The 26,274-nt window shown below is 49.6% G+C and overlaps 1 protein-coding gene across 1 annotated transcript in view; it reads right to left on the minus strand.

Moving 5' to 3' along the window:
- POLN (DNA polymerase nu) overlaps nt 1-26,274 on the minus strand; it is a 52,440-nt gene that overhangs the window by 16,590 nt on the left and 9,576 nt on the right. Inside the window, exons 2-7 of the mRNA XM_018049930.1 lie at nt 23,824-24,014; nt 19,241-19,353; nt 7,633-7,790; nt 5,060-5,128; nt 4,144-4,204; nt 3,344-3,408 (exon numbers count right to left, since the gene is read on the minus strand). Of these exons, the coding sequence (XP_017905419.1) occupies nt 3,344-3,408; nt 4,144-4,204; nt 5,060-5,128; nt 7,633-7,790; nt 19,241-19,353; nt 23,824-24,014 (657 nt within the window). The remainder of the gene's footprint in view (nt 1-3,343; nt 3,409-4,143; nt 4,205-5,059; nt 5,129-7,632; nt 7,791-19,240; nt 19,354-23,823; nt 24,015-26,274) is intronic.

The following is a 26,274-nucleotide window of genomic DNA, read 5'->3' on the forward strand; positions in this document are numbered from 1 at the left end:
CAGTCTTGTCAATAAATGGTGCTGGGAAAACTGGGTATCCAATGCATAAAAATGAATCTGGATCCTCACTTAACATCATACACAAAAATTAACTCAAAATTGGTCAAGGACCTAAATAAAGACCTTAAATAATAAAACTCTAAGAAGAAAGCTGGACAAAAGTCTAACAGCGTTGGATTTGGCAAGGATCACTTAGATATGGCACCAAAGGAACAGGTAAGAAAAGAAAGATATTTTAAATTAGACTTTATGAAAATTAAAAATTTTGTGCATCAAAAGACAGTACTGGGGTGGGAGGTGGGGAGGAGGTTCAAGAGGGAGGGGACTCAGGTACACCTCTGGCTGATTCACGTTGGTATATGGCAGAAACCAACACAACATCGTAAAGCACTGATCCTCCAATTAAAAATAAATAAATTAAAAAATAATGATTAGGTAGAAGTGTTTAACTTTAAAAAACAGTATCAACAGAGTAAAAAGGCCATCCACGGAATGGGAGAAAAAATATGAAAATCATGTTGATACAGGATTAATATCCAAAATATATACAGATTAATATCCAAATATATATGAAAATCATGTTGATACAGGATTAATATCCAAAAATATACAAAATTAATATCCAAAACTAAACAATAAGAAAAAAATCCAATCCAAAAATGGGCAAAGGCCTTGAATAGACATTATTTCTCAAAGAAGATGTACAAACGGCCAGTAAGCACATTAGAAGATTTTAAGCATCACTCATCATTGGTGGGATGCAAACCGAAACTACAGCGAGATGCCACCTCACACCCGTTAGGATGGCTACTGTCAAAGAAAGTAACGAGCGGAAAACAGTATCTGTTGGCGAGGATGTGGGAAACCGCAGCCCTTACGCGCTGTTGTGGGAACGTAAAATGGTACAGGGGCTTTGGAGAAACCATGGCGGCTCCTCAAAGAATTAGAAACAGAATTACCGTAAGATTCAGCAATTCACTTCTGGGAATATGTCCAAAAGAACTGAAAGCAGGATCTTAAAGGGGTATTTGTACACCTATTTTCAGAGCCCACATTTACAATAGCTAATAACAGCTAAGTCGCTTCCATTCTCCACTGGCATAAAGAGAGACATAAAGTACGGAAGCCACCTAGGCTGCATCCCTCTACAGGTGGATAGATAGTAAGAAGGTGGCAGGCACGTACAGTGGAGAATCAGCCTCCAAAAGGAAGGGGATTCCCCAGCACGCCACAGCATGGATGAACCCGTGGACACACTAAGTGAAACGAGCCGGCCACTGAAAGACAAGCAGGCTATGACTCCACATACGTGAAGGACTTAGAGTCCACAAAATCACAGACAGACAAAGAGCAGTGGTGGCTGCCGGAAGCTGGGAGGGGGGAGAACGGCAAGCAACTGTGTACTAGCTGCAGGTGTTAGTTTTACGAGACGAAGACAGTGATGGAGACGGAAGCTGGTGATGGCTGCAGAACAAGACGGACGCTTCCTACCATCGCACTCTGCAGTTACAGAGCTTCCCTGGTGGCTCAGAGGGTAAAGAACCTGCCTGCCATGCAGGAGATCCGGGCTCCGTTCCTGGGTTGGGAAGATCCCCCGGAAGAAGGGAATGGTTACTCGCTCTAATATTCTTGCCTGGAGAATGTCATGGACAGAGGAGCTTGGTGGACTATAGTCCATGGGGTTGCAAAGAGTTGGGCACAACTGAATGACTAACACTTCACTTCTGCAGATATAATCAGTTTGGATGGTAAGTTTTATGTTAAGTGTATTTTATCACAATAAATTTAAAAAGATGTCTGTTATTCATTGCATGCTATTTCCTTCTCAATTAAAAAAGTACATAAAGAGAAAAAAATCAGTTCCAGGTTTATAAACCTAAATGCAAAGGCTAATGAAAATAACTTCAAGCGTAATGGAAGACTTCATGAACTCGATAAAAGGAAAGATTCCTTAAACAGGATGCAAAAAAGCACTAACCATAAAGAAAAAGATTGATAAAATTAAAAATTAAGGAGTCCATTGATCAAAAGACATTAAGAGAGTGAAATGGTAAGACATAGAGGATGAAGGTATGGGAAACAGGCTTGTAACCAGAATACATCTCGATGTTCTATAAATCAGAAAGTGGAAGCCAGAACCCTCAATACACAGATGGGTAAGAATGCTGAGCAGATCCCTTACCAAGGAGAAACTCCACACAGCCAACAGGGAAATGAAAGCTATTCACCCTCCCCAGTAATCAGGACACGAGGAACCAACATCATAATGAGATACCACTGCGTCTTCACTGAGTCCGGGGGACCCGTGCCGGGGAGGAAGTGCAGGTCAGGCCCTTCATGCAGCTGCGGCTTTGGAAAGCGATTCAGTGTTGTCTGACGAAGCTGCGCCAGCAGTTCAGGGCGCCTCGGACCCGGGGGGCATGTGCCCACGGCCCCAGGAGACATGCTCAGGGACACAGCACGGCCTGTGATGCCAGACACAACTCTGCTGCCATCACACTGGGGTGGAGCATGCAGTGGAGTGCTAAGACCCAAGGGGCACAGGGAGAGAGAGGCCAGACACGACGGCTAAAGGGGCACGGACCAGAAGCTGAGACGGGGAGAGAGGCCGGACACGACGGCCAAAGGGGCACGGACCGGAAGCTGAGACGAGGAGAGAAGCCAGACATAACAGCTAAAGGGGCACGGACCGGAAGCTGAGACATGGGGAGAGAGAGGCCGGACACGACGGCTAAAGGGGCACGGACTAGGAGCTGAGACGGGGAGAGAAGCCAGACACGATGGCTAACCCACAGCTCCTTCTGAGAGAAAGCGACTATACTGTCAAGCTTCTAAATGGAAAACTGTAAAGGATCTCGACAGCTGAAGGACTGCCAAGTCAGGAAGGGGGCTCTGACAGGGAAGGGCCAGCAGGGTTTCTGGGCCTTCTCAGCTTTGACTTGGGTGATGGTCATTCTGGAGTTTTCTTTAAAATATTAACTTTAAAATAACTTAAGTGGAACCCTTAACTCATCCTTTTCATCTTTATGCATCCCTCTATTTTTTACAGTTAGAAAACTTTGCTTTTGCTTTTTAAAAGTATCCAAGAAACCCATGACCTGCCCTCACTCACTAAGGAGTGATGCTCTCTAAACCAGCACACGTCCACATGGGGCGGGCACCAGCTATGGTCTTGCTTCAGCTCTTTCCAAGTGTGGTATCCCCTGCAGGAGTCAGATGGGGCGACAGTGCCCCAGGCTGGGCCGAGTGAGGAAGAAAAGGCCAGTCACTCAGGGCTGGCTGGGAGCTGCCCACCAGGCAGGGAAGGGCCAGCACCCGCGGGCAGCCTGACAGATGCGCTCACCCCGAGAAGCGCTGACGTCCGCTCCATCTCCTCCTTGTTCACCCGAATGCGGTGGCTTTCCATCACTGTGATTCAAACACCAAAGCAGATACCGTTTGTACCGCATTAGAGTCGGACATGACTGAAGCGACTTAGCAGCAGCAGCGAGTCATTTCTGAGAAAGACTGCAGGGCCAGGAGCAAGCCTCCCCCCCTGACACAGACCACGAGGACAGTGCAGGCTTAGCAGCGTCCCCCGGCGTCGGCACGGGAGCCCACGGCAGCGGCGGTGTGTGTGGGGACACCGCGGGTGGGGAGGCGGCCCGGCCGCTGGGCTCCAGCGCTGTGTGCGAGGCCCTGCTCTCCCAGGTGCCCAGCAGGACACCATGGGCTGGAGGCTAAAAGCAAGGACAGCGGGGGGCCCAAAACAGCCCTTCCAGGGGCTTCTCACAAAGTGTGAGGGTCCAGCACTCCAGGACCAGGACAGCTGCTGACGGGAAACTTGCAGACAGGCCCTCTCCCCGCTGCTGCTCTCGGGGGTGCGGGAGTCAGGAGGGCGCTGGCCCCTTGGCCAGGGCGCCTGCAGAACAGGCAGCTCAGAGGGGCTCCCACGTGACCCCGACGCCAGCGTCCTTCTAGACCAGGAGGCGGCGCACGCCACATCCTCTCGTCACAGAGGACGAAGGGGAAGCTAAGGGTTTGCCGCTCCTAGGCGCCCATATGAGGCACCGCCCACCCCAAACTAAGTCACGAGAAGACCGGCGTCCCAGACAGAACAGAGAACTCTGGAAAGAGGGCTGCCTCACCTTCCCGGTAGCTTACCTGCCAAAATCGGTATCAGAGGAAGCTCCAAAGTCCGGAAGAGCTGCCATAAACCACAAACCTGTTTCAGGGGAAGAAACGACATCGTCTTACTTTGGAACCGGTAACTTCTGCCCGCATTCACTGCACAGCCCGCTTAATCTCACTGAGCAGCTCTCCTGGGTGACGTGGTTAAAACTCCTATTTCCGTCAAGTATCCTATCTTATGATCAATATTAATACCCAGCCCAAATGGGAATATTCGGAAATATCTGGTAGGGCAGGTTCCGTCCCCACTTTCCTTTCATCTTTCTCATTTTACAGTGTGATTTAGGTATTTGTGGTTTAAGTTTCCCACTTTAATTTCAGAACAGGAGGAAGGGCTGAAGCCCTCTGGGCCACATCAGCTGGGTTCCTTCTCTGCTCTCAAGCTGGCTTTGCCCATTTGAGGGCAGGAGGAGAGGGAAGCGGCCCCTGCAGGACACTGCCTTTCCGGGGCCCCGGTAAGAGCCTGCCCTTCAGTGCCAGGGGTGGAGAAGCTGCCGGCCACTGCCTGTCCGCCCAGGCGCTCTGTCCCGTGCTGGCCCCGACTCCTGCCCTTGCTGTGGTGCCTGGTCCCTTCATTCAACCCTTCCTGACTAGTCCTTCAAATGACCTCTGCTTCCTAATGAGCCTCTGAGCTGAGCTGAAATGAACTTAGCTTTTACGTTAATTGCAGCGTTGGAAATGTTCCAACTGAATCAGAATCTTTTTTAAAAACAATGTTACAATTGTTGTCAACCTATAGAGGACATTTAAAAAGTCAGGTCTCATCATCTGTAGAGTCCTCCAGTGAGTGACGCCCAGGTTCCCGTCTCCTGCCCTCGGGGACGTGCTTCCTGTGCGCCTGGACGAAGGCCAGCCCCTAAGGCAGTGAAGCTACCACGAAGCGCCTTGCCTGCAGCTGGGAGCAGAGGTGCATCGTCAGTCTGTGGAGCACCCTCAGGTTCGCACGGACAGTCTGATTCTTCAAAAAAGCAAAAGAATGAACAGTTAGGAACGTTTGGGAGCGACGCTTGTCACGCTCTAGGAAGCCACAGCTTTTCCACAGAGACTGCACCCTGGTGCTGTGACCCATCACCCCAAGAAGAGCAGCCCCATACCACGGAATATTCTTCTTGAGCAAGCTCAAGATCCCTACTGCTTTCTTACTTTCCCTCCACCCCCACTGCCCTCATTTTACAGGGAATGAGCCACAGAGAAGCTAAGTGGTCCAGGGCAAAGATCACGCAGTGGGAGAGACAACAGGACTTGGTCTCCTGGTCTCGGCCTCCACACTTGCCACCCACCCTTGCCCCAGACATGCACAGAGCCGCTGGGAGGTGGACCAACCAGAGTCCGGAACGAGGGTCGGGGGAGCTTCAGCCCCGGCACGCAGTCCAACAGCCGCTCCCTCCCAGAGGCCTGGCGTCCCCACTGCACCCCTCTCTGCCACACGGCCCGAGGACTCTGGGTGCCCAGACGCAGCGTCAGAGACCCCTCCCCATGACGCACCCTGAAGTGGTCGTGCAGCCCCCGGGTCTGGCTCTGCCGGAGCCTCGGGCACGTCCATGCCCGTGTCTCGGCTGTGCCCAGCACATGGCCGGCCCACCGCCTGAACATGCTGCCTGCCGCACAGCACTGGCCTGCGCGGCCTCCCCAGGACCAGCTCAAGCCCCGTGGCGGTGTTCAGGCCCCGGCAGCCCAGCCGGCCGCACCTGCTCTCCTCCAGGAGGAGGTCATCGTCTTTCTCTCCAACGCGGTCTCGCCGCCCCGCGGGACCCATCCTCAGTTTCCGTGCTCTCCCGCTCCTGCGTCTCACGCTGTGTCCCCGGACCCTGCAGAGCAGAGGGCCCTCCTCGCCCCGCCCTCACCACGTGCTCCCACGACAGATACGCCGCTGGACAAGCTCGAGTCCCTCCCAGGCCGCCTCCTTTCTGCCGAGTGTGGACGAGGCCTTGGGCAGAGCCTCCCAGGGGAACCGTAAGCCAGGGCACTCAGGGTGCCTGGGCCGCGCGGCTGGGCCTCCCTGGCTTCCATCAGGGAGGAAGCACCTCCTCTGAGTGTTTTGCTCCTGAAGCCACTCCCACCTCTAAGTTGCACATGTGTGCACATGTGTGTACATGTGTGCACCAGGAAAAACGCCCCTTGAGAGTCAGGAATGCAGGCTGCACTCTGGCCTCGACTTGACCTTGGGCGAGGGGCAGACACGAGCCCTGGGCACCGGCGTCCTCCGTGAACGGGGCTGAGCACCCCGGGGAACCACACCCCGGGGGCCACTCTTTCCCCCAGCGGCAGTGCCCCAGCCTCTGTCTGGGGAAGCAGCGCCCAGCAGCATGGGCCTTGGACGCTGCTCATCTCCACGCCCTGCTGCCCTGCCAAGGGGCAAACATGTGGCGCAGAGGTAGAAAGGAGACTCTGAGCACGGAAGCTGCGGATCTCGGGCCAAAGTCACGCATGGAGGGAAGGCCACGGCTCACGGCTGGCCCGGGGCCGCGGGCTCCTGCCGCCTGGGTCCTCAGAGCTGCCTGGCTGCTGCTTCCCGAGCCCGCCCTGCCTTCCCTCTGAGTCCCACCTGCCCCACACTCCCCTGACAAATCCCTTTTAGACAAGCCCGCCCTGCGTTCCCTCTGAGTCTCAGCTGCCCCACACTCCTCGGACAAATCCATTTAGGCTCAGGGAGAGCGAGGGTCTCTGTTTCCAACCCCAAGCCTCTACCCAACACAGATCCCCGACTCCACCCAAGCCTCTACGAGACACAGATCCCCGACTCCACCCAAGCCTCTACCCAACACAGATCCCCGACTCCACCCCGCCAAGCGGGTCTGTAGGGTCAAATGCCCCGCACGGCGTCCTGAGCTCAGCCCGGCGTGCAGGGCTGGCTCGCGTGGCCGCCTGCCTGGCCTTCCAGCCGTGCTTTGAACTGCGCTTGTTAACGGAGAGCCGGGGAGCCCGGACAGAGCGGCTGAGGGCGCGGGCGCTGCTCCGGCTTGGCTGCCTCCTGGCCCTGTGGTGCAGCACATCAGGTGCCCCTCGCCCCGGGCTCCGGGCAGGGTTCCAGGGCTGCACGCACCCTTGCTTCTGCAGACAATGGTTCCCAACAAGAGAGAGGGGCCTGGAGAGACAAACCTGAGCAGCCTCTCTGACTCTCCCCACGGGGACCGAGGACTGGCCGCCCCAGGCCTTCACCATGGGGGCCAAGCCTCCAGAGCAAAGGATTTCAACAAGCAGCTGTCCGCTCACAGAGCGGGTGACCCTCTGACACCAAGGACACATTTAGGAGAATCAGGCCGTGAATGGCATCTCCCAGGGACAGCTTCACAGAGGGAGAGAAGTCATCCACCCTTATTCAGCATCCTCTACCAGAAGGCATTTCTGCCAAGCAAGTAAAAGTGGATGTTGGAAATGCTCTTTTCACTAGTGGGCTTTCCATGAAGTAGAAAAAGTTCTTAGAGGAAAATTAGGGTTGTATTAAGGTCCATAACAACTCACCACAGTCTTTCTGGAGGAACTTCCATCCGTGCTGTTGACTGCAAGTGTGGTGGGGTTTCCCAGGTACTTTGCCACTAAATCTTCAAAAGAGGGTGCGGCATCAGTCGGATCTATGAGCCACGCAGCAATTCTGGGATCTAGCCCTACAAAGTCAGCAACTGCAGAGGGAAAGGTCAGTCAGTCATGCTAGGAAAAACAAGTACTCTCCCCTGCCATGGAACAATGGACTGACTCAAAATTGGGAAAGGAGCATGACGAGGCTGCATACTGTCACCCTGCTTATTTAACTTATATGCAGAGCACATGCAGGCTGGATGCAGCACACGCTGGATTCAAGATTGCTGGGAGATATACCAATAACCTCAGATATGCAGGTGACACCACCCTTATGGCAGACGGCGAAGAGGAGCTAAAGAGCCTCTTGATGAAAGTGAAAGAGGACAGTGAAAAAGCTGGCTTAAAGCTCAACATTCAAAAGTGAAGATTATGGAATCCAGTCCCATCAATTTATGGGAAATAGATGGGGAAACAATGGAAACAGAGAGGGATTTTATTTTCTTGGGCTCCAAAATCACTGCAGATAGTGACTGCAGCCAGGGAAATTTTTAAAAAGATGCTTGCTCTTTGGAAGAAAAGCTATGACAAACCTAGACAGTGCATTAAAAAGCAGAAACATAAATTTGCCAGCAAAGGTCCACATAGTCAAAGCTATAGCTTTCCAGTAGTCATGTATGGATGTGAGAGTTGGCCCTTAAAGAAGGCTGAGCACTGAAGAATTGATGCTTTTGAACTGTGGTGTTGGAGAATACTCTTTAGAAACCCTTGGACAGCAAGAAGATCAAACCAGTCATTCCTAAAATAAATCAAGCCTGAATATTTATTGGAAGGACTGATGCTGAAGCTCCAATATTTTGGCCACCTGATGCAAAAAGTCAGCTCATCGGAAAAGACTCTGATGCTGGGAAGATTGAAGGCAGGAGGAGAAGGGGAGAGCAGAGGGTGAGATGGTTGGACGGCATCACTGACTCGATGGACAGGAGTTTGAGCCAGCTCCAGGAGACGGTGATGGACAGGGAGGCCTGGCTTCCTGCGCTGCAGTCCATGGAGCTGCAAAGAGTCAGACACAACTGAGCAACTGGACAACACCAACAAGGTTCGCATTAGCAGTTACAGTCCTACCATCCCCTCCTATCACAGAGCTAAGCAACAAGTGACGCTGTCACTCCTGAAGAATGCTGAGCCTTTGGTAAGAGTGGTCTCCACCAGCCAGGTCCCACACAGCCAGTCTCCATGGGGAATCCATCCCAAACTAACTCTCAGTGGTGCTGACCAGACGGCAGCCGGAAGCCTCAGCCCGCCCGTGCCGCCTCACCTCACTTTCCTCCCTGCCCTGGACCCTCTCTCTTTCCCATGTGCCTCTTTTCAACCACGCATCTCCCCCCTTTCACTCTTCCCAAGTCTCCCCTCCTCCACCACCTGCGGGGCAGCCTCCCTGACCCGGCACTGGGGTCTCAGTTTCCCGAGTCTCAAGAAAGGAGGAGGAGGCGTGGGGTGATCTGTGCAGGGCCCTGCTGGGAGGAACCCTGCAAAACAGCTGCTGTGCTGCACGTGACGTGCGCAAAGAAATTCGGTGCAAGGCCGCTTTGAGCCTGAGAGGCCCCATCACCCCGCACCTGGTAGTCTTCTTGTCTGAAAACTGGGAGAAAAGATTACTGGAAGTAGCCGTGGGACACACATGAATGCACTTTTTAAATTTTTATTTTGTTTTTTTGGCCGTGCTGCGCCGCATGTGGGGTCTTAGTTCCCTGACCACATAACAAACCCATGCCCCTGTGTTGGAAGCTTGGAGTCTTAACCAGTAGACCACCAGAGAAATCTTGAAGGTGCTTCTTAAAAAAAAAAAAAAAAGTGATATTTCCTAATATATTTTAGTACCAGAGTCCTTTGGACCTGGAGTGGGAGTAATAAAAGGATGGGGGGACTGAAATTAAGAGACAAGTCCGGCAATCCTGAGGGATCGCTCTCTGAAGTTACTACAACATTTCGAAGTGTGCTTTACAAAGACAAAGAGCTGGTCTTTAAATAAAATTGTAGCCTTAGATCACATCACACTAAGTATTATGCTTTCTGGCATATTTAAATCACAGCAGTCTAAGAGGTTTCTATTTGCCCAAGCAGCCAGCATCGTCGCTATTTCTCTGCTAGCTGGGCGTCACCCGTGTTGACAGATTCGGAACTCTGGGGGACAGCAAATCAGCCAGCACTCCGACTGCCTGCCACCCGTCAGCTGCCAGGACTTCATATAACCGTGTCTGCCAACACTGACCCAGCCACACGATTTCATTCTGTTTGCCTTTCAAAGCTCTAGTATTCCAAAATTAAGGGTTCTTATCAACAAATATTTTTGAAAACCCCTGGGAAAGGTCTGACAGCACTGGAATGGTCTGGGGACTGTTCCCTACAAACTCTTATAACTAATAAACTGAGGCTACCAGGACAGGGCCCACACCAGGGAGAACGTCAGGTATTGGAAAGGAAGCTCCAACAAAGCAGACTGTGAACGAGCTAAGAAAAATCAAGAAAATGATAGAAGTTATGGTGGTAAAGAACCCGCCTGCTAGACACAGGTTTGATCCCTTGGTCGATAAGATCCCCTGGAGGTGGGCATGGCATTCCACTTCAATATTCTTGCCTGGAGAACCCTATGGACAGAGGAGCCTGGAGGGCTATAGTCCAGAGAGTCAGACACGACTGAAGTGACTTAGCATGAGAATGAAGAGCTCAGTTAGAAATATGTAAGAGATTAGGTGACTTAATAAAAGAAAAACTTGATAAATAGACAAAAGAATTCAGGAAAGCAAAGTAAAACCAAAAAACCATTTCTGAAATAAAAACTAAACTGGCAATCAGTTCAGTTCAGTCCCTCAGCTGTGTCTGACTCTTTGCGACCCCATGGACTGAAGCATGCCAGGCTTCCCTGTCCATCACCAACTCCTGGAACTTGCTCAAACTCATGTCCATTGAGTTGGTGATGCCATCCAACCATCTCATCCTCTGTCGTTTCCTTCTCCTCCCGCCTTCAATCTTTCCGATCATCAGGGTCTTTTTCAAGGAGTCCGTTCTTCACATCAGGTGGCCAAAGGACTGGAGCTTCAGCTTTAGCATCAGTCCTTCCAATGAATATTCAGGACTGATTTCCTTCAGGATTGACTGGTTTGATTTTACTGTCCAAGGGACTCTTAAGAGTCTTCTCCAACACCACAGTTCAAAAGCATCAATTCTTCAGTGCTTAGCTTTCTTTATGGTCCAACTCTCACATCCACACATGACTACTGGAAAAACCAGAGCTTTGACGAGATGGACCTTTGTCAGAAAAGTAATGTATGTCTCTGGTTTTTAATGTGCTGTCCAGGTTGGTCATAGCTTTTCTTCCAAGGAGCAAGTGTCTTTTAATTTCATGGCTGCAATCAAAATCTACACCGATTTTGGAGCCTCCCCAAAATAGTCTCTCACTGTTTTCATTGTTTCCCCATCTATTTCCCATGAAGTGATGGGACCAGATGCCATGATCTTCGTTTTTTAAATGTTGAGTTTTAAGCCAGAATTTTCACTCTCCTCTTTCAGCTTCATCAAGAGGCTCTTTAGTTCCTCTTTGCTTTCTGCCATAAGGGTGGTGTCATCTGCATATCTGAGCTTACTGATATTTCTTCCAGAAATCTTGATTCCAACTTGAGCTTCATCCAGTCGAGCATTTCAGATGATGTACCCTGCATACAAGTTAAACAAGCAGGGTGACAATATACAGCCTTGACGTACTCCTATCCCAATCTGGAACCAGTCTGTTGTTCCATGTCCAGTTCTGTTGCTTCTTGACCTGCACACAGGTTTCTCAGGAGGCCGGTAAGGAAGGTGGTCTGGTATTCCCATCTCTTTCAGAATTTCCACAGTTTGTTGTGATCCACACAGTCAAAGGCTTTGGCATAGTCAATAGAGCAGAAGTAGATGTTTTTCTGGAACTTTCTTGCCTTTTCTATGATCCAACAGATGTTGGCAATTTGATCTCGGGTTCCCCTGCCTTTTCTAAATCCATTTCAAACATCTGGAAGTTCTGGGTTCACGTACTGTTGAAACCTTGCTTGGAGAATTTTGACCATTACTTTGCTAGTGTGTGAGATGATGCAATTGTGCAGTAGTCTTAACATTCTTTGGCATTGCCCTTCTTTGGGATTGAAATGAAAACTGATCTTTTCCAGTCTTGTGGCCACTGCTGAATTTTAGAGATTTGTTGGCATATTGAGTGCAGCACTTTCACAGCATCATCTTTTAGGATTTGCAATAGCTCAACTGGAATTCCATCACCTCCACTAGATTTGTTTGTAGTGATGCTGCCGAAGGCCCACTTGACTTCACATTCCAGGATGTCTGGCTCTAGGTGAGTGATCACACCATCATGGTTATCTGGGTCATGAAGATCTTTTTTGTAGAGTTCTTCTGTGTATTCTTGCCACCTCTTCTTAATATCTTCTGCTTCTGTTAGGTCCAGACCATTTCTGTCCTTTATCGAGCCCATCTTTGCATGAAACGTTCCCTTGGTATCTCTAATTTTCTTGAAGAGATCTCTAGTCTTTCCCATTCTATTGTTTTCCTCTATTTCTTTGCACTGATCGCTGAGGAAGGCTTTCTTATCTCTCCTTGCTGTTCTTTGGAACTCTGCATTCGGATGGATATATCTTTCCTTTCCTCCTTTGCCTTCCTCTTCTTTTCTCAGCTGTTTGTAAGGCCTCCTCAGACAACCATTTAGCCTTGTTGTGTGTCTTTTTCTTGGAGATGGTCTTGTTCACTGCCTCCTATACAATGTCACAAGCCTCCATCCATGGTTCTTCAGATGTTCTGTCAGACCTAACCCTTGAATCTATCTGTCACCCCCACTGTACAATCCTAAGGGATTTGATTTGGGTCACACCTGAGTGGCCTCGCAGTATTTCCTACTATCTTCAATATAAGCCTGAATCTGGCAGTAAGGAGTTCATGATCAGAGCCATGTCAGCTCCCAGTCTTGTTTTTGCTGCCTATAGAGCTTCTCCATCTTTGGCTGCAAAGAATATAATCAATCTGATTTCAGCATCGACCGTCTGGTGATGTCCGTGTGTAGAGTTGTGTCTTGTGTTGTTGGAAGAGGGTGCTTGCTATGACCAGTGTGTTCTCTTGGCAAAACTGGTAGTCCTCCTCCATTTTGTACTCCAAGGCGAAACTTGCCTGTTACTCCAGGTATCTCCTGACTTCCTACTTTTGCATTCCAGTCCCCTGTGATGAAAAGGATATGTTTTGGGGGTGTTAGTTGTAGAAGGTCTTGCAGGTCATCATAGACCTGTTCAACTTCAGCGTCTTCGGCATTAGTGGCTGGGGCACAGACTTGGATTACTGTGATATTAAATGGTTTGCCTTGGAAACGAATCGAGATCATTCTGTCATTTTTGAGATTGTACCCAGGTACTGCATTTCAGACTCCTTTGTTGACTATGAGGGGTATTCCTCATAGTCAACAAGAAACTGGCAATATACAAAAGTAAATAAGTGCAATAGATAATGTCTTAAGTCTGTTTAAAAACAAGATAAAAAAAGGAAATTCTTTTAAACTGAAAAATGAAGAGATTGAAAATGGATTCTAATGTGACAAGTATGAAAGACAGAGAAGATTCAACCTATGAAACCACAGAAACAATTCAAATACCATAGAAAAGGTGAACAACCAAGCATTACAACCAGGTCTCATGTGTTTCCTGACTAGGACAAGGACAGCCGATACCCCGCTTCCAGAGCTAAGGCATGCCGGACGACTATGAACCAGGCTTGCACTCCCAAACTCTAGCCTGAAGCGGATCAGGCCCCTGGGTCTCAGTACAGAAGAAACAGATGAGAGAGAACATGTTAAAAGACAAGAAAGAGAAATCCCACGGGGAAACCCTGGTCTGCCAACAATGAAAAAATGACGGCGAGAAAAGACACAGAGGGAGAGAAGACACAAGAAAACTGGAGAGACACATCACACCAGCCCGGGTGCAGGGCCGCCCTGAGCCGTGGAGAGGCGCATCACACCAGCCCGGGTGCGGGGCCGCCCTGAGGCCTGTGCGGATCCCGATTCAACCAAACTGCAGAAACACAGCACGCAGAGCTACTTAGAGACCACTGGGCGAGCACAAACGCTGGCTGGGTAGCTAATGGTATGAAAAGTTCACGGCTGTTTTAGGGCCAGATGCCAGTGTCATCTGGAAAATGAAATCCTCATCTTTCACTCATCTGATTGAAATATTACAGATAGGTAACGCAATGCTGACAGAATGTGGTCCACTGGAGAAGGGGATGGCAAACCACTTCAGTATTCTTGCCTTGAGAACCCCATGAACAGTAGGAAAAGGCAAAATGATAGGATACTGAAAGAGGAACTCCCCAAGTCAGTAGGTGCCCGATATGCTACTGGAGATCAGTGGAGAAATAACTCCAGAAAGAATGAAGGGATGGAGCCAAAGCAAAAACAATACCCAGCTGTGGATGTGACTGGTGATAGAAGCAAGGTCCAATGCTGTAAAGAACAATATTGCATAGGAACCTGGAATGTCAGGTCCACGAATCAAGGCAAATTGGAAGTGGTCAAACAGGAGATGGCAAGAGTGAACGTCGACATTCTAGGAATCAGCAAACTAAAATGGACTGGAATGGGTGAATTTAACTCAGAGGACCATTATATCTACTACTGCGGGCAGGAATCCCTCAGAAGAAATGGAGTAGCCATCATAGTCAACAAGAGAGTCCAAAATGCAGTACTCGGATGCAATCTCAAAAACGACAGAATGATCTCTGTTCTTCTCTAAGGCAAACCATTCAATATCACGGTAACCCAAGTCTATGCCCCAACCAGTAACACTGAAGAATCTGAAGTTGAACAGTTTTATGAAGACCTACAAGACCTTTTAGAACTAACACCCAAAAAAGATGTCCTTTTCATTATAGGGGACTGGAATGCAAAAGTAGGAAGTCAAGAAACACCTGGAGTAACAGGCAAATTTGGCCTTGGAATGCAGAATGAAGCAGGGCAAAGACTAATAGAGTTTTGCCAAGAAAATGCACTGGTCATAGCAAACATCCTCTTCCAACAACACAAGAGAAGACTCTACACATGGACATCACCAGATGGTCAACACCGAAATCAGACTGATTATATTCTTTGCAGCCAAAGATGGAGAAGCTCTATACAGTCAACAAAAACAAGACCAGGAGCTGACTGTGGCTCAGATCATGAACTCCTTATTACCAAATTCAGACTTGAATCGAAAAAAGTAGAGAAAACTGCTAGACCATTCAGGTATGACCTAAATCAAATCCCTTATGATTATACACTGGAAGTGAGAAATAGATTTAAAGGCCTAGATCTGATAGAGTGCCTGATGAACTATGGAATGAGGTTCGTGACATTGTACAGGAGACAGGGATCAAGACCATCCCCATGGAAAAGAAATGCAAAAAAGCAAAATGGCTGTCTGGGGAGGCCTTACAAATAGCTGTGAAAAGAAGAGAGGCGAAAAGCAAAGGAGAAAAGGAAAGATATAAGCATCTGAATGCAGAGTTCCAAAGAGTAGCAGTGAGAGAGAAGAAAGCCTTCTTCAGCGATCAATGCAAAGAAATAGAGGAAAACAATAGAGATCTCTTCAAGAAAATTTAGAGATACCAAGGGAACATTTCATGCAAAGATGGGCTCGATAAAGGACAGAAATGGTCTGGACCTAACAGAAGCAGAAGATATTAAGAAGAGGTGGCAAGAATACACAGAAGAACTCTACAAAAAGATCTTCATGACCCAGATAATCACGATGGTGTGATTACTCACCTAGAGCCAGACATCCTGGAATGTGAAGTCAAGGGGGCCTTAGAAAGCATCACTATGAACAAAGCTAGTGGAGGTGATGGAATTCCAGTTGAGCTCTTTCTAATCCTGAAAGATGATGCTGTGAAAGTGCTGCACTCAATATGCCAGCAAATTTGGAAAACTCAGCAGTGCCACAGACTGTAAAGGTCATTTTCATTCCAATCCAAAGAAACAATGCAAGAATGCTCAAACTACGCACAATTGCACTCATCTACATGCAGTAATGCTCAAATTCTCAAGGCTCAGCAATGTGACTAATCCTGATGTTCAAGCTGGTTTTAGAAAAGGCAGAGGAACCAGAGATCAAATTGCCAACATCCGCTGGATCATGGAAAAAGCAAGAGAGTTCCAGAAAAACATCTATTTCTGCTTTATTGACTATGCCAAAGCCTTTGACTGTGTGGATCACAATAAACTGTGGAAAATTCTGAAAGAGATGGGAATACCAGACCACCTGACCTGCCTCTTGAGAAATCTGTATGCAGGTCAGGAAGCAACAGTTAGAACTGGACATGGAACAACAGACTGGTTCCAAATAGGAAAAGGAGTACGTCAAGGCTGTATATTGTCACCCTGCTTATTTAACTTCTATGCAGAGTACATCATGAGAAACGCTGGACTGGAAGAAACACAAGCTGGAATCAAGATTGCCGGAGAAATATCAATAACCTCAGATATGCAGATGACACCACCCTTATGGCAGAAAGTTCTAAAAAGCCTCTTGATGAAAGTGAAAGAGGAGAGTGAAAAAGTTGGCTTAAAGTGGACAGGATGGTAAAGGTCAGTTTTCATTCCAATCCCAAAGAAAGGCAATGCCAAGGAATGCTCAAACTACCGCACAATTGCACTCATCTCACATGCTAGTAAAGTAATGCTCAAAATTCTCCAAGCCAGGCTTCAGCAATATGTGAACCATGAACTCCCTGATGTTCAAGCTGGTTTTAGAAAAGGCAGAGGAACCGGAGATCAAATTGCCAACATCCACAGGATCATCGAAAAAGCAAGAGAGTTCCAGAAAGACATCTATTTCTGCTTTATTGACTATGCCAAAGCCTTTGACTGTGTGGACCACAATAAACTGTGGAAAATTCTGAGAGAGATGGGAATACCAGACCACCTGACCTGCATCTTGCAAAATCTGTATGTAGGTCAGGAAGTAGCACTTAGAACTGGACATGGAACAACAGACTGGTTCCAAATAGGAAAAGGAGTACGTCACGGCTGTATATTGTCACCCTGCTTATTTAACTTCTGTGCAGAGTACATCATGAGAAACGCTGGACTGGAAGAAACACAAGATGGAATCAAGATTGCCAGGAGAAATATCAATAACCTCAGATATGCAGATGACACCACCCTTATGGCAGAAAGTGAAGAGGAACTCAAAAGCCTGTTGATGAAAGTGAAAGAGGAGAGTGAAAAAGTTGGCTTAAAGCTCAACATTCAGAAAACGAAGATCATGGCATCTGGTCCATCACTTCACGGGAAATAGATGGGGAAACAGTGGAAATAGTGTCAGACTTTATTTTTGGGGGGCTTCAAAATCCCTGCAGATGGTGACTGCAGCCATGAAATTAAAAGACGCTTACTCCTTGGAAGGAAAGTTATGACCAACCCAGATAGCATACTCAAAAGCAAAGACTAAGGTCCGTCTAGTCCAGGCTATGGTTTTTCCTGTGGTCATGTATGGATATGAGAGTTGGACTGTGAAGAAGGCTGGGGGCCGAAGAATTGATGCTTTTGAACTGTGGTGTTGGAGAAGACTCTTGAGAGTCCCTTGGACTGCAAGGAGATCCAACCAGTCCATTCTGAAGGAGATCAGTCCTGGGATTTCTTTGGAAGGAATGTTGCTAAAGCTGAAACTCCAGTACTTTGGTCACCTCATGCCAAGAGTTGACTCATTGGAAAAGGCTCTGATGCTGGGAGGGATTGGGGGCAGGAGGAGAAGGGGACGACAGAGGATGAGATGGCTGGATGGCATCACGGACTTGATGGACGTGAGTCTGAGTGAACTCCGGGAGATGGTGATGGACAGGGAGGCCTGGTGTGTTGCTATTTGTGGGGTCGTAAAGAGTCGGACTCGACTGAGTGACTGAACTGAACTGAACTGAATGTGATGCTTGGGCTGTGCTACCAAATAACGCAGGTGACAGAGGTTTGGAACTAGTGGGGAAAGAAGACTGGACAGAGCTGGAAACCGTTCAGACTGGGCGAAGCGGTGCTGCTGTGTCCCGCACATGCCTGCCGTTCTCTGCAGACGCAGCCATGCGCCCACAACTCCCAGCAGCGAGTTGACCCTGCAGCTCAAGCCTCAGCTCCACGGAGGGCCCCACCGCAGGCACCTGCCCCCAGCCCCGGGCCTGCTGAGCCTCCCGCCACAGGGCTGTAAGCCAGGGGAAGCTCCCACGCGCCCTCCTCAGGGCCCAGCCTTTGCTGCAAGCAGCCTGTCGACTCACATCTCTTTATTAAAAAGCCTGCAACCCAGGAACAGCCAGGCGGAAGAGTGCACAGGGCAGGGCACGGGGCAGGGGTACAGAAGCTCCACACCCCCTCCACACGCCGCCTCCCCGCCCCAGCGCCTGGGCTGCCCACCTGGAATCCCACCAGGAGGGCATTTTATGGAGGCGTCATCACCTCGGTGTGGCTAAGTCACTGCTCTCCAGCCCATCTTCCCTTCATGGAGGTGGCGGGTGGGACTGAAAGCTCCAGTCCTCAGTGGAGCCTCCTCTTTCTGCTGACCACCCGCCCTGAAGCCGTGCTGCCTCCAGCCCCCAGTGCTCATTAGCACATGGAGGACACTCAGCACCCTGGACATGGCTTGGGTTTTGGGAGCTGAGAGCCACGAACCAGAGATAAAGACCAAATAGCGCTTGCTCTATCACAGGTACTTTATATTGTGTTGGGAATTTTGTACAATAAACTTTTTTTTCCAACGCCTTGCGTGCATGCTAAGTTGCTTCCGACTCTTTGTGACCCCATGGATGATTGTAGCCCACCGGGCTCCTCTGTCCGTGGGATTTCCTAGGCAAGAATACTGGAGTGGGTTCCCATTCCCTCCTCCAGGGGGTCTTCCCAGTCCAGGGATCAAACCTGCGTCTCTTACGTCTCCTGCGTTGGCAGGTGGGTTCTTTACCACTAGTGCCATCTTACTATAGATATTTTCAAACATTCAGACAGTTTGAAAAGAGCTGCACGGTGAATACTCATGTATCCGCTACCCAGACTCTACGATGAACATTCTTTCTATATTTGCTTTATTACATATCTGTCCATCTAGTAAGAAAAAAAAAAAAGGTTTCTAACATTCTTATTTCTAATGTTAAATAAAAGATAAAAGTGTGCTTGATACTGTTTTAATGTTGATCACTCTGGCTTTAGTTAAATTCTCAGAGAGTTTACAGCTGTTTGTGGTGACAATAAATCCATCTACCAAGCTGCAGGTTACTTCTTCCCTATTGTAAACACACAAGTAATATATACTTGAAAAAACTCTAATAATGTAAAACAGAGGGAAAGTGCCTCTTGGTGCTCAGGGCGTGCTGCTGCCTGCATGGGTAATGCCGAGCAGCGGTGACTCCCCTCAGCATCTGAGTTGTGCCACACGGCAGTCCTCACCGCGCTCCCATCCCCAGGAGGAGTCGCTGTGGGACAGTTACATCTGTGGGAGATGATAAATCTAAGACGTACCACACTTCCAACCGCCATCATCACCGATCAGCTGCAGCGCTGTCCTCACAAAATCCTTTGCGTTAAAGCAAATAACGGGGCGTTTACATTTCAGTACTTCGAGCAGCACATTCCTGGAAAATGAAAAGACGCTCACTGGGAGACAGGCTGGCCTGAAACTTCCCATCTTGGAAAAATACCGAAGCTGCTCCACTGGCAGCTGTCACCTGCGCAGTGTTACGGGCAGCCGTCTTCTGCAAGCTTGCCTCAGATGAGCTCAAATCCTAGGGGGTGCGCAAGGAAAGTCGAAATGGCTTGGTCTTGCTCAGTCCCCAGAACGGAGCCTGGAGGCCCCTGAGGAAGGCGGACTCAGGGGCGACGCAGCCTGGATGGAAGCTGACCTTTCGACCTGGTGACGATATCCAGAATGCCTGCTGGAACCCGGGCCCCCCTGTCTACCTTTCGGACCTCTACTCTGAAACAATTCGTGATTCCTTGAGGACAAGCGTTTTCTGGGTTGTATCAGAGGCCGTCACAGTTGCCAGCCAACTTTAAAGAAATTTTCTTTATTTCCCGTTTTGCCGGGTCTTCGCCGTGAGACACTGGCTTCTCCCTGCGGTGGCCCCTCTTGTTGCAGAGCACAGCCTGGGCGCGTGGGCCCCAGAGCTAGGGTTCAGCAGCCGGGGCACACGGGCTTGGCTGCTGCGAGGCGTGTGGGATCTCCCGACCACAGATCCAACCGGTGTCCCCGCACAAGCAGGCAGTCTCCTAACCCCTGGGCTCCAGGAGAGCCCTCGCCAGGCAACTTGTAACACCCTTATGGCTTTTTGTTTTCATGGACCCTGACTCTCTTCCCAGAACACTCTTTTGGGGTTACCTGAATCTTTGTCCCTTGAATTGCAATTCTTAAGGCCCCAAATAAACTTATTTGCACCCTCTTGTGTTATTTTTTGGTTGACAGAGGTAGGTGTTACTTATTATCTGTATTTTACGGATGATGAAGCCGAGACACAAAGAAGTCAAGTTCACACGGCTCTTCAGAGCCAGTTCCTGGATGAGGCCCAACCGCCTGCAGACTAACCCTCCAACCCCTGAGCAGAGCTGGCGCACCCTGGACTCCTCCCTGCCAGTCCCAGCCTGTGCTCCCAGCACCGCCCCCCGCCACCAGCCTGCGCTCTGCCACTCTGGAATCTCCTTCCTCCATCACCAGACTACGCCACGCCCTCTCACACTCCAGGCCCCCTGCTTCAGTCCTCCTGGCCACACATCTGCTACAGCCAGGACCACGTCCGTGACACGGTAACTTACCTTGCCCCCACTCAGTCATGAGCTCCTTGATTATGGGATTCATGACAGCTGATGTTTATCAAGTCCTTACCACGTGCGCATGCCTCACTAAGCACTCACAGGGACTGCTGCACTGAAGCTGCGTCATACCCAGCTAGGCAGGCACTAGACCCATTATGCTGCAGGAATGGCTGTCTGCTCTGGTATTCTCGCCTGGAAAAGTCCATGAACAGAGAAGCGGGGAGGGCTACAGCCCATGGTGTCACAGAGTCGGACACGACGGAGCACGACAGAGCACACGCCCATTTTAGAGTATAAGGAAACCGAGGCCTGGAAGGGCGAGACAATTTCCCCAGCTTTCCACAACTGAGACGTGGCCACGCTGAGGTCTGAGACCTGATCTTGCTGCTGCCAGGGCCCAAGGTGGTGTTGGAGAAGACTCTTGAAAGTCCCTTGGACTGCAAAGAGATCCAACCAGTCCATCCTAAAGGAGATCAGTCCTGGGTGTTCATTGGAAGGACTGATGCTGAAGCTGAAACTCCAATACTTTGGCCATCTCGTGCGAAGAGTTGACTCATTGGAAAAGACCTGCTGCTGGGAGGGATTTGGGGCAGGAGGAGAAGGGGACGACAGAGGATGAGATGGCTGGATGGCATCACCGACTTGATGGACGTGAGTTTGGGTAAACTCCGGGAGTTGGTGATGGACAGGGAGGCCTGGCGTGCTGCAACTCATGGGGTCGCAAAGAGTCGGACACGACTGAGCGACTGAACTGAGCTGAACTGATGGTAACTGCTTGTTACTACATCAGCGAGGGTCTCTGGATGAGGCTGAGGAAGAAGCAAAGCTGGAGCCCAGTTATCTCTGCTCACTCTGCAAGCAGGCGTTTTTAGGCTTTTTGCACTTTCTCGTGTGCTTTCACTTGGGCTTCCCTTGAAGAGGGCCACTGCCCACAGCAGAGCGTCAGGCCTGGGCTGCTGGGCCTGGAGGGCGTGTGAGGAGAAGCGGCTGGGGCTCCTGGAGTTCTCTCCCACTTTGGTGCTCTTGTAGCTGGAAACTCGGAAGTTCTCAATGAGGCCAGCTAACAACTATAATCTCTCCCACTAAAAGGCACAACCTAGCTGCGATTTCTAGCTTAAGACAGGACACACAACAAAGAGAGTAACTTCTGAGACAAGGTGGCTAAAACACAGTGTGTTTTCTAAGTCAATTTTGCCATATCTGCAAAACAAAAAGCAGAGGGAGGATCGGCGCTTAAGTGACTGTCAGATGTTCAAGCGGAGAATGTGGCTGCTGCTGCTAAGTCGCTTCAGTCGTGTCAGACTCTGTGCGACCCACAAAGCTCCCCTGTCCCTGGGATTCTCAAGGCAAGAACACTGGAGTGGGTTGCCATTTCCTTCTCCAATGCATGAAAGTGAAGAGTGAAAGTGAAGTCACTCAGTTGTGTCCAGGAATGTGGAACAGGATATAAAATCCAGAATTCAGAAAAGGAAGTCCAAACATTAGGGCCCTGCTCTCACAGAGGTCTGCCATAGAAACAGACTGCCCGATTGTTCTTTCAAAAAAAGCTACATAAAAAGGTTATGGGTTCTTGGGAGCAGAGTGCTGTGTTGTCAAATGTCTGATTCTCACTGTGGTGTACATGCCTGACATTAAGCTTTTATTGCTGAGGCGTCCATTTCAAAAGATGTCCATCCTGAATAGACATGTTACCAGCTGTGCTACTCAGCTGCAGGGCAAAACAAACAGAGAAGGAGCCAGGCGAAGCTCCTTCCAGAGTGGGTGGGTGAGCGTCAGCCGCTCAGCCGTGTCTGGCTCTCTGTGACCCCATGGACTGTAGCCCGCCAGGCTCCTCTGTCCATGAGATTGTCCAGGCAAGAATACTGGAGTGTTCGCCATTCCCTTCTCCAGGGGATCTTCCTGATCCAGGGATGGGACCCAGGTCTCCTGAGCTGCAGGCAGAGTCTTTACCAGCTGAGCCGCCAGGTCCCTCCAGAAAGCCCTGGGCAAGCAGATAACTGACTTCGTGAGTGACACAGCTCCTCACCAGGTCCTTCCAGAAAGCCCTGGGCAAGCAGATAACTGACTTCGTGAGTGACACAGCTCCTCACCAGGTCCTTCCAGAAAGCCCTGGGCAAGCAGATAACTGACTTCGTGAGTGACACAGCTCCTCAACTTTCCTGTGCCCTAATTCCTGCTCTGATGCTTTAAATTGGCCAAAAAAGAGTGACTCCTGGAAACCCTAGACACCCCACCTTCAAACTCTAAAAAGGCATAGCCCCAGGTCTATGCATGCCCTTTCTCTTTCTTTCCCTATAACCCCTCTGTGTGGCCCTGGGCGTGCCAGGGCTTGTGAGTGATAAGTCCCGTTCCTCAGATTGCCCAGCAGTTTTTGCTGACGTGTGCCCTGTGCAGCAGTGGCCCCTGTAGAGGAAATGCCTGTGGGGGTGCGGTGTGAGGAATACAGGCTGGACCAGCGCCTCAGGCACTCCGGGCCTAGAGCGCCACTATCGGCAGGCGGAGCCCACACAACAGCTGCCTAAAGCTCACCCAGAGCCCGGTGAGCCCGACTCAGGCAGGACCGGCCAGGACCAGGTCCCCACCTTCCTACCCGGAGCCTCCTCGGGTGCCTCTCCAGGGAAGTGGCTTCAGGGAGCTTTCTCAGGGCGCCCAGCTGACCTGGGCTCAGACAGCGAGGTGCCCAGGCAGGGGGTGCCCCCACCGAAACCAGAAGTGAGTCAGGCTGGCAATACGGGAAAGAGATGGTAAGGAGGGGCACAGACTCCAGCCCACGAGGGGACTTTTCGGGGCTGAACAGGGGCAGCTGGGCATCCCTGCCTGTTCTGAGATTCTGAGACTCTTAGAAGGCAGATACAAGTGAGACGTCTCTTGTCTATTTGCACAATGTGAAACTTTGAAATTAGCGATAGGTTGGCAGCCTTGAGGACCATCCACTGCTTGAAGGCAGAGGCCGCTTTCCAGGGCCGTGAGTGAGTGAGCGAGTCTCCTGAGGAGCTCAGCCAGGGCCCCAGCAGCGACGGAGGGTTTCTGCTCCTGAACATGCCGCTCTTCCTGCCGACTTCTCATTGCAGTGTTGGCTCGAATCCTGGAGCAGGCGCCTGCGGATGGTCCCTCCATTTCAGAGCTCTTTGTGGGGGAGAGGGCCAGTGTTTGTAGCGGTTTCTGTCGTTTAGATCCATTTCATGTGCTCCACAAAAATTCTGAAACTTTAAATAACCGAAACTGGAGCTTGGGAAACTCTTAATTAGGATGAAGCGCGTGAATCGGATTTAAGGTGATTACAGAAGATTTCTTACTTGGCAAATTGATGATGTGCCTCTTGCTCTTGGCCCCAGATAGGGGAGTGCTCAGTTTTTATGTAGATACACTGATCACTGGGCGTGTCCTCCAGAACATTGTCGGAGGCTGGGGAGGTCAGAGGACTGCTGCCTTCCTCTGGATGGCTCCTCAGTAACATCACAATGCCTTTAACAGAGGAAACCAGAGCCTGTGAATACACAATAAAATGAAGTTACAAGATCAAGCATGAATCACGCATTTGTTCAAGAAAGATTGGTCATATTTTATAATTAAGCAGAAAGAAAAGGCTTAAAATTAAAATCAGTAAGTGAACACCTCCTTTAATGACAATTAAGGCCAAAACCCAAAACATCTCACTCTCTAAATCTGGTCTCCTCCTTATTCAACATCATAATGGAAGTCTTAGCTAATGCAGTACGGCAGGAAAAAGAAATAAAAGACATATAAACAAGAAAGGAAGAACTGAACCATCCCTGTTTACAGAAAACAAATATTTGTGTAGAAAACCCACAGGAATCTACAAAATAAAACATCTCCTGGAAGGGATATGTGAGCTAAGCAAGGTTGCAGGATACAAGATCAAAACACAAAAATCAGTTATATTTCCATACATTAACAATGGACACGTAAAAGCAAACGTTTTAAAAAAGTAATTACCATTTATAATAACTAGTCCCCAAAATTAAATACTTAGAAATCAATATAATGTGTATAGGATCTGTGTACTAAAAACTATAAAATACTGATGAAAGAAATCCGAGAAGACCTACAGAAAAGAGACACACACCATGCTTAACGACAATAAAACTCAATGTCAATTCTCTCAAGCTAAGTTGCAGAATCAAAAAGATCAGTAAACCCCAAGTACAAGAAAACTACAGCAAGTCCCATAATCAAATTGTTTAAAACCAGTGATATAGAGAAAACCTTAAAAGAAGCTAGGGAAGGGGGAGCGGGACACTTTGTCTAGACAGAAACAAAGATAAGGGTGAAGGCAGATTTCTTATGAGAAAGCGAGTTAGAGGACAGTCGCATGACATTTTTAACTATTGAAAGAAAAAAACCTATTAACTTACAATTCTTTATCCCATAAAAATGCCTTTCAAAAATGAAAGGTAAAGCAAGATCTATATACTACCCTGAAAATTACAAAACACTACTAACAGAAATTGAACTTTCAAATAAATGAAAAGACACCCCTTGTTCATGAATCAGAAAATTCAATACTGTTTTCAAGATGGCAAATCTGAGCTAGGCTGGGACTTGGGCACATACCAGCGTACCTGCACCTGGACAAATGTCTCCTTGAGCAATAGGAAACAGAGAGACTATAGGTCAGGGGTCCCCAACCCCCGGGCCACACGCTGGTGCCGGTCCACGGCCTGTTAGGAACGGGGCCGCACGGCAGCAGGTGAGCAACAGGCAGGCGAGCGAAGCTTCTAATGTGCTTGCAGCTGCTCCCCACTGCTCACGTCACCTGAGCCCCACCTCCTGTCAGACCAGCAGTGGCATCAGACGCTCACAGGGGCGCGGAGTGTACTGTGAGCAGTGTGTGAGGGATCTAGGCTGCGTGCTCCTAGGAAAATCTACTGTCTGATGGTCTCATTCTGCATTACGCTGAGTTGTATGATTATTTCATTCTATATCACAATGTAACAATAATAATAGAGATAAACACACACAATAAGTGTAATGCACTTGAATCATCCTGAAACCAGAAACCTGTCCCAGTCCATGGAAAAATTGTCTTCTGTGACACTGGTCCCTGGTGCCAGAAAGGCTGGGACTGCAGCTATAAGTGCCTAAAATAACTGCGGGCATCGGCAAGTGGGGACAATTATGAGCAATAGGAGACAGAGATGCCACAAACAAACTGCCTTTTCTGGTGTTCTGGGAGCAGAAGCAGGGTACTGCACATGATCCTGAACACAGCGCCAGCAAGGGGGTGGACAGGCCCCGAAGCTATGCCTCCTGCCCAGCCCACAAACCCACCGCCCACCATTGCTCCACATTCGGACCCAAGAAGGCCCTCGCAGGGAGCAGGCAAGGAAACTGTTTCTTGTTTTTGCTCTCTTGTACTGCGGCACAAGCCCCAGCAAAGCCTTGCCTGAAATTCCCATCTGGCCTCCTATCATTTCTATCGGTTAAGAGTCCAAGCGCCTGGGATGGGAGCATGATTTTGGCGACTCTGCTGGGACCCATGGGCCTCCCCTCTTTCCTGTCCCTCTGAGGAGGATCGTGGTCCACTTGGTGGAGCTGGAGGCAGCTGACGAGCAGCCACCTGCATCCCTGCTCAGGGTCACAGTGCTCGGCACATCCGCCTTCACTGCCCCGGGGCCTCACTGTGCTCACGCAGCTCCCCTCCCCTTTCCCTCTTCTGGTCTCCCTCGCGCTCCACTTCTTCCTCTGTCCTCTCCCATGCTCTGTCACACCCTTCTGAGAAGGCA

Source organism: Capra hircus, chromosome 6, assembly GCF_001704415.2.
Source record: "Capra hircus breed San Clemente chromosome 6, ASM170441v1, whole genome shotgun sequence".
Taxonomy (NCBI): Eukaryota; Metazoa; Chordata; class Mammalia; order Artiodactyla; family Bovidae; genus Capra; species Capra hircus.